The 9,337-nt window shown below is 33.5% G+C and overlaps 1 protein-coding gene across 2 annotated transcripts in view; it reads right to left on the minus strand.

Moving 5' to 3' along the window:
- The window catches only part of LOC106461422, a 124,861-nt gene extending 116,085 nt beyond the window's left edge, over window positions 1-8,776 (minus strand). For both annotated transcript variants that reach the window (XM_022388381.1, XM_022388382.1), the window contains exon 1: window positions 8,497-8,776. In XM_022388381.1, coding sequence (XP_022244089.1) covers window positions 8,497-8,571 — 75 coding nt within the window. In that variant the 5' untranslated portion in view covers window positions 8,572-8,776. The remainder of the gene's footprint in view (window positions 1-8,496) is intronic.
- Window positions 8,777-9,337: the final 561 nt, after the last annotated feature.

Consider the following 9,337-nt stretch of genomic DNA (forward strand, 5'->3'; position numbering starts at 1 on the left):
GAAGAAAGCTTCACCTTTCGAAAGCGCTCGGGTTATAGGGTTTTTTATTCATTACTATGATTACCATGATGCTTATAATTACGTGTGTAATTATGATTACCAATGGCACTAGATGACTAACATGATTCTAATAATTATGTATGTAACTATGATTGATAAGGGCATTGGATGAGTAGCGTGATGTTAATAATTAAGTAGGTACTCATGGTTACTATGCGCATTGGACGAGTAGTTTGCTATTATCCAGGTGAACGTGTCAGGCTTTGCTTCATCCATTGTCACAAGCTGTATATTTAAGCAGAAAATCGTGAGTCGTCTTCCACAAATAAAAAACTAATAACTTATAAATATCTCAAGAACCAATGCAATATAATGTTAAAGAACAGTTGTTTTTACTCATCATAACATGAAACCAACATCGATAGATAGATAGATACTGTTTTCTTCACCAGTAGAAACAGGAATAGTTTGTTAGTTACAGTCGATACCACAGCTGCATTCTCCCATTCCTGCATCATCTCTCACTGTCACAGTGGAAAAAAAAAAATCTTTTCAACCGTCAACGGCAAAGCCGATCGAACGCAGAATGGTTTGTATGCATCATTCGGAACGCGGAGTATGTTACCATTGGCAGAACAGGCCATTAGGCTCTCTGTCCATCGATAATGATAAAACTGTTCTAGTTTGCGGTAATGTCTTAATTCAAATTTCTAGAAGAGTTATCGATTTCGGTATTACGACTGTCAGTACGTCAGAGCGGAAATGGGGATTTAGTCAATGCGAAAACCTTGTTTGTTTGTAGTTATGCACAAAGCTACACAATGGGCTATCTGTGCTCTGCCCTCCACTGGTATCGAAACCCGTTTTCTAGCGTTGTAAGTCCGCAGACATACCATTGTGCCACTGGGGGGCGCGAAAACCTTAAGACGTAAATTTTCAACTAGACTTAAGAAACTGTTACAAAAACAGTAACACTTAATATTGATTAACTTAACCCAGTTTCTATTGCTTGAGTACGGACGCAACCGACACATTGTCAACACTCGCGAAGCTCTTATGATTGGAAAATAAGTTAATAAACTTAATACACCTAAAATTGTTTGTTTTTATGTAAAAAAAGGTTAATTATTATTATCATAAGTATTCTTATTTCTTTAACTAAAATTAATTATATAGAACATTATTAAGTTAAGCAGTTTACCTATATAAAGAAGCATTTTTTGATTTTATGGAATTATGTTTATCTTGTAAAATACTATCAATTTGAATATCTTGCTTACTTGAAGAAGGTTATGTATATTTATTTGTTAATATGTCTGGAAGCATAAAGTAATGACTTTCTAGATCTTTCGGTGGATTTTCCGGCTAATATATTATTTTTTTAAATAAAAAGGCCAAAAACAAGGATTATATTTAAACTACAGGGGAGTGGGCAGAAATCTATAAATGTGTGTGTGTGTGAGGGGGGCTACTTTTGGAGGAAAAAGGAAATGAGTGGCAATGATATACTGGAGATTTGGAGGGATGTACAGGTCCCCATTCGGAAAACAGGTCCCCTTCATATGTCCTGCAAACGGTGTATTTGGATGGTATCTTAGGCTGTTTTTACACCTTTTAAATGTGTTTTTATACAACTTATATGGGTAAAATTTAGATTGCTCCCTGCTAGATGTCGTAGTAAATAACCTCTGATCAATAGAGCCTGATGTTTGAGTTGTTTGCCTTAATGATTCAATTTATCTATACAAAGTATATTTAATATTACAGTTGAAATCCTTCCAGTAGCCCGACGGTATGTTTGCGGAATTACAACGCCAGAAACCAGGTTTCAATACTCGTGGTGGACATAGCACAGATAGCCCATTATGTAGCTTTGTGCTTAACTACAAATATAAAATACATTTTAAGTTTTGGCAAAATTCCTTAATATGAGTTTGTTTGTTTGTTTATTATCAAACTTTTCCCAAAACATTATGCATGATCCATAATCGTCTCTAATTTTGAACTGATAGATTAAAGGAGAGGCAGTTAGTCAACAGTACTAACCGTCAACTCTTGAACTACTTTTGATAAATCTAATAGTGGAATTTGACTTTCACTATTATGGAGCATATGGAGTCAAAATGCAGAGTGTGTTTGTGCGGCAACGGGACACAAACCATTAACCCTCATATCCATAGTCCGAGTTTGCTAACCACGAGATTTATAACCAGCCAAAATCATTTTCTTTTTGCAGTTTGTTTAAACAGAATAAAATCTTAACAAGGGATTCCCTAAATGATCAATTGCTGCACACGTTGGATTGTAGCACAATCCCCGCTTCTCGTTCTCATTCCCCATTTCAGCGGTAAACTGAAGCTTTATACTTAACAACGACATAAACAAACCGCTTTTCATGAAATGAGCAAATTTACAAAACAATAAGCAGTTTACCATGAAAAGAAATTTGGGAGTAATGTATAATTATAATTTTTCAAAATTTACCATAATTGATTATAACAACAACATTTTTTCTAAAAATGCACATGTTTTTACTTGTATCACCTCAATCACGCTAAGCGTAGAAAAATAAATGAGGTCGTATTTTCCAAAAAAAAAAAAGAAAAGAAAATATTTGAGCAGTAACGTGGTGCTCTGATGAAACTTTGAATCTGAAAGTTAGGTGAGAAATAATCATGTTTATTTTTGAAAATGGTAGATTATTTATGTTATTAACTTTTTAATGATATATTTAATATATTTATTTGTTGTTGTTGAGTGATCTTTATCGGATTTTAGGTCTTATAGATCTAGATTTTTCTTTGTTTGTTGTTGTTGTTGTGTGATCTTTATCGGATTTTAGGTCTTATAGATCTAGATTTTTGTTTGTTTGTTGTTGTGTGATCTTTATCGGATTTTAGGTCTTATAGATCAAGATTTTTGTTTGTTTGTTGTTCTTGTGTGATCCTTATCGGATTTTAGGTCTTATAGATCTAGAGTTTTGTTTGTTTGTTGTTGTTGTTGTTGTTGTGTAATCTTTATCGGATTTTAGGTCTTATAGATCAAGATTTTTGTTTGTTTGTTGTTGTTGTGTGATCTTTATCGGATTTTAGGCCTTATAGATCTAGATTTTTGTTTGTTTGTTGTTGTTGTGTGATCTTTATCGGATTTTAGGTCTTATAGATCTAGATTTTTGTTTTGTTGTTGAATTTTGCGCCAAGCATCTCAACGACCATCTAAGCTAGATGTTCATCATTTAGAAGTGCAAAAGTAGAGGGAAGACAGGTAATCAACACCACTCTCCGCCAACTCTTGGGTTATTCTAATCAAATAGTGGGATTGAACGTCACAATTTAACGCCCTCACGGCCGAATGTGTTCGGTGATGGAATTCGAGCCCAGAATGTTTTGTTTTCGCGGTGTGAGTTAACTGAACATAATATAAAGGACGATTTATAAAGTGATTCGTAAGCCTGAGTTTGTAATACCACAAGCACAGCAATTTATCTCTGTACGTATTATTCCTCTCTTAGAAGGCTAAAATCGAGTTTCGATACCCGGGGTGGGCAGAAACATATATAGCCCATTGTGTGGCTTTAAGCTTGTTTGTTTAAAGTTAAGCCCAAATCTACACAACGGACAATCTGTGCTCTGCCCACCACGGGTATTGAAACCCGGATTCTAGCGTTGTGAGTTCGCAGACATACCGCTGTGCTACTGGGGGCTAGCTTTAAACTTAAGAACGACATAAATAAATGGCTTTTAATGAACTTATATTTATAAAATGAGCACATTTACAAAATCATAAGCATACAGCCCAAAGTTCTTGGATATTAAACATCGACTACAATAAGTTTCCTTTAACATAAAAAATGATTAAGTTTACTATTAAATCCATTCTCTTTTTACTTGAAAAATAATTTTGTTCAACATTCAATCTTTAACTTTATCCTGTAAGTAAACAATTATTTTGTTTAATATTTACTTCATAACTTTCTCCTGTAATTTAAACAACATTTTTGTTTAACTTTTGATCTTGTAGAAGAAAACATACTTTCAGTTAGTTTAAAATTCATTCCATACGTATTATGAGCATTTCTTTTATTTTATTAACATTTATTCCATTACTCTCTTGTATAACAATTTTCCAAAAACATCTTTCTAATCTTATTTAATATGTTAAGCCAACAATCTCTACTAAAAACAAAAAAAATTCAGTCATTACTGCGCAATATGAATAAAAGAAAATGATATGATACGATTTATGATATGTAGGAAACTGGTAGGTGAAAATTAACTTCTGCATCCTAATGCATTCCTGTTTTGAGACACCAGCTTTAATTATAGACTTTCAAATCGAATATTTCTTTAATTACCTTATGACAACATAGCTTCTGGAAAATTGTTTACACAAATGATAATTTATTCCTCAGACATTTCACAAGTATGCAATAAACTTTTTTTTAGAGTGTATTTCTAATCTAAGGGCGCTATCAAATGCTCCTCTCCGTTCGGTGTAAGGCAGCTATTTTATAAAGACATTTATGAATTATAAAAATATTTCAAATTATGCATACAGCAAAAAATTCTTGGTTATTAAACATCAACTAAAATAAGGATACTATCTATCTCCGCTTGTCATTTTTCTTGTTATTGAACTACTCGTTACTTGTCTTCGTCCATATAAAAACATTAAAGAATATATTATAATACTGTTATACTTAGATGATTCTACTTTAACTGAATCTATATATATATATTAGCTCATGTGTATTTTTTGGACAATATCGGCTTGAGATAAATAGAATCTGAAGAGAGGAAAACTTTTAAACTACTCTCTTGATTTTACCTATTTAAATAAAAAAGGAGATATAATTGAAGTTTTAGTGATATTGATTTCATACGACTGTAAAATATACCATGAATTAGTCTAGAGTTAATTCGTGACAAAGTTTAAATTGAGTTAAAGTTTTTTTCTCCTGGAAATAATGAAATATTCAGATAATAAAAAAATTATAATTTTTAAAGTTTATTTTACAACAAACTTAACCCGGTCTCAGAAGACTGTCAGAATGCTTAATATTAGAATCTGTAAAAAACTCCTAAATTATCTAAATAAGGGTTTTGGACATTAGTGGATGTGAATACCACAAACTAGTTAACCCCAAGTTGGGCGCCATTTTTTCTTGCGGTAATTTCAGTATATTAACTTCCTCACATCGGATTCCAACTCGAAACATCTTGAGCTTTTGTTCTACTTGTATTGATTTTTTAAGTGTGGGGATCATTTATGGAAAGACGTAGTTAATAAGGACGAGCTTTCATAAATGGTGTAAGAGAATTATCAAACAAATTTATTTCTTAAAAACACTTCTTGCAAACATTTTGAGAAAATTTCTCCAGGGAAGGTTTTTATATAAACATCTTTAACTCACATGTTCAAACCTGGAAATAATTACTGTGTACACAGGTGATACACATGGAGAAAGAATCACAAACAATGAGTAATTGAAACTAAATGGTCACTTTATCATTAGTCCAATACATTATTACAGAAAATACAAAAGCAGAATTAAATGTTGTACAATATACTAGTATTTTTAATTTGCTTTAAACAAAACAGCAGACCTTGACTTTATGCTCCCATAGGCTTATCAATGCTTGTTTGGAAAACTATGTTCTAAATGTCCTGTATTACCCTCCACTATTCAGCCAAGTTGTTTGGTTGCTACTTGACTTTTTCATTTTCCATATAAGCCCATACAGCCTTAATAATATTCTTATTGGGACTTTTTCCGTGTTTCGTCAGCCTATTTTGACTTCTGTGTACCATTTTCTGTATGCTTGGGATCACTGTCTTGCTGGAAGATGAATCCCTGCCCAAAAAATCTTGTATGAATTAGAATCCGTTTGTACCTGTTTACATTTAGGGTGCCATCATTTTCTGTAGATTCCGAACACCATTGTCTGAGAGGTAGCACACTCTTATATTGGTCCCCAACGTGCTTCAATCTAGATTCACTAAGTTGACCGTGATACTGTTCGCCTTTCTGCAGTTGAAAAAACTATCATTTATTGTTGCCAAACAATTTCATATTGGATGTTTCGGTACCGAACACCCTTCTCCAGCTATGCTCTTCCTATTGTTTGACGTATGATGTCAATTTCAGTATTTTGTTTAAGAGCTCCTACCCATCTACTTAGGCCACGTGATATGTACCACACTTTTTTGGGGGGCGAAATTCTCTTCTATACTGACAGCCAGATCATTGGCAATATTATAATGGATTGTTTTAAATCACATAAAGAGCCCTGATTAGGCTCTTTAACATTACTTTGGGCTTTCTATCTCAACCGCTTCTATCATCAACAATACTAGTTTCACGTGCCTTCTTCAGTTTTTAAATAAAACAAACGCTAATGAAACAGAAAATTTACCCTAATCTATTGTATACAACAACTCCACAAGCCGAAACTTTGAACTATACACGTTTGTTATGTGACATTCTGCCCTTGGAGACATGAATGCAGCACCACACTACTGCTAGGAGTTATATGAATGATTGTACTTTTGTAGGCATTCTAACGGTGTGGTACTTACCTAACTGGTTAGATGACTGCAAATCACAGTATAAAGTATTAAGACGTGGTTTTACTCTGGTACAATCCTATAATATTTACTATTCCTACTTATTTTCTTCATGTTTCCATGTGTGTGTCTAAAAACAGCTGTTTTACTTTCCTCGTGTATTAATTTATGACATTGTGTATTTCTTGTTCACTGGTTGTGTAAAACTGATTTCGTTAATTTATATGTATTTTTAGTTCTGGTTTACAGAGTTTGTTTACTTTTGATCATAAATTTATTTTTTGGGGAAAAAGTGACATTTGTAATTTGAACACAATCCCAAATAAGTTTAGGTTTAAACCAATTGGTGGACTTAAACCATGTGTAATTGTGTAGAAAAAACACCCATCACAACGATACCATCAACTGAAACATTTCCACAGTTGTCTGTCATGATAAACAAGATTGTCTGGATCCAAAAATAAAAGGCTGATGGTAGATATAAATCATATTGAGATGTGGTAGGCTGATAATATTAGAAGACATTCACCTGTCTTATTCCAAGTCACAGCAAAGAGAACCAAAGAACTGCTCTGTGGGTTTTTATTGACTCTCAAATTACCAACTTTTTTTTTTCTGTTCACTACCGGTGGGGTTCACATATTGGAACTTACAGAATATTTTTTCTGCGTGTTACAGTACTTGAAGTAAAGAACTGACCAACAAAACTGGGCGAATTCAATCATTTTGTAGGTTAGTAAGAACTCTGTAACCAACAAAGTCATGGATGGACTCATCAGTATAATAATGTCAAAATATGTCAAAGCCACATTGGTAATTCTAGTAACCCCCAAACTTTGAAATTTTGAAAAGAAATGTAATTCCGTTGTATATATTATGTCTTTGGTGGAAACCAAAATCTCAAAACAAAAAATGCTTGAGAAAAGTTTGGCAGTTAAAAACATAAAATTGTTTTTTTAATATATATTACTTTAGTGAGCCTTAACTGCGATTACTGGTCTGCTATAATATTACAAAGTCATGTACTCAAACCTCCATTCAACCATATTATGCTTTAATTCCAATTACGATCAACCTGTCATAAAAAAATTCAGATATTCTTCTTCACCCGCACAAAATCTTCTGGAGGTCAAGCTACTTTGCCCACACTACCGGTGAGGTCAACATATTGCATCATAAAGAATATCTGTTTTTGTTTTTGCGTGTTACAATAGCCGAAGTAAAAAACTGGCCAATAAAACAAGGCTTAATAAACGTAGTGGACACAACGCAGTAGCCCATTGCACAACTTCACGCTTAAAAAACAACATAGCAAAATTACGATAAAAAATTTAAGATAAATCACGTTTAATAAAAAAAAGACAAGTTTGCCGAATTTTGCGTGTAATAGAATGTACGAATTAGCAAAAGTTTAGTTAGAGTTACTTTAATACGATATTTCGGCTTCAGCAAAGACGATTCGCAACATGTACAAGAGAAACATCAGAACAGAGTAAGCGCATGAAAGTGAATACCGCGGAAATAAAGCACTAATGACCATTTTACAGATCGCAGTTTGTCAGGAGTCTATACAGAGTGCGTTAAGCGTAACGTTGAGTACTTCCTTTCTTTTACATCAGTTTATGCGTCCTGTTCATAAAACGGCTTCCAAAACGCGAATATTATTCATTGATCCTCTACAAAATTTAGACATTATCAGCTAACTTGTTTAGAACTTGAAAATATTTCATATTAAAAGAAGCAATTTAACCTTATGTGATTTTTCTTAAGCGAGGTTTTATTTTCATGAATATTTTATTTTTTAGATTTAATTTTATCTTTTTTTTTATTGGAACTACGAGCTTTTATCTAAAATCCTTCATAATAAATTTGCGCTTACAGTCGAAAAGAATATTTAGATAAATAGACAAATACATAGATTCAACTTACTAAGGCGGTTCTTGTAAGCCACTTTTGAGGATTCCGTGTCGTCTTTGTACAAACGCAGGTAACGTAAGGAATCATGATTTCAGAGATCTGATAGATTCTGTTATTGAATGAAGCTTGTCGGTTTTATTTTTTGTTTGTTTTCTGTGGGTTAAAGTTTCACAGGATTTATATTTATAGTAAAACTAGGCCTAACAGACATCCAAAACCGATAAAATGGCCCGTCGGTGTGATGATTACTGGCACATCTTCAAGCCGGGCTGGTCTACATGAACAACGACATCAAGCGACCTAAACCCGGGAACTCGAGCTAGATTTGCAGGCCATCGTTTTTGCCGCAGGACGCATGCTTCAGAAAGCGCGAGAGCACGTGCCAAGTTGTAAGATTCTCTCTGCATGTTCGCTGTCTCATCAACGACTGCAGAACGCGCACAGAGCAACAAATCTTCAGATAGCAGATCAAGTAAATAGTTATCATATTCTGTCGAAATACACAAACATGCATTTTTAAATAAACCGTCAAAACAAAAACAACAAGATAGTCCTCGTTTTTGTTCTATTTAAAGTGAACTTGTCTTTGCAGTATAATAAAAAATAAAACTTATGAAAGTCTCACCGGGGTTCGCCGCCATGCTCACTCAGAGGACTGTAAGGACCAGCAGGGGGCACATCCTCATCATCTCCAAAGTTTACTATGAAAAAGAAAACTATCCCTAACCAAAAGAAAACCATTAAAATAGAAGTATCATATAAGTACGGTTATATTTATATTTTGGAGGTTGTGATATTTAAATCACAATAATAAATATTGGCCTAGGACAAACTTCAACTAGGGCTAGAATAT

This window comes from Limulus polyphemus, unplaced genomic scaffold (assembly GCF_000517525.1).
Source record: "Limulus polyphemus unplaced genomic scaffold, Limulus_polyphemus-2.1.2 Scaffold954, whole genome shotgun sequence".
NCBI lineage: Eukaryota > Metazoa > Arthropoda > Merostomata > Xiphosura > Limulidae > Limulus > Limulus polyphemus.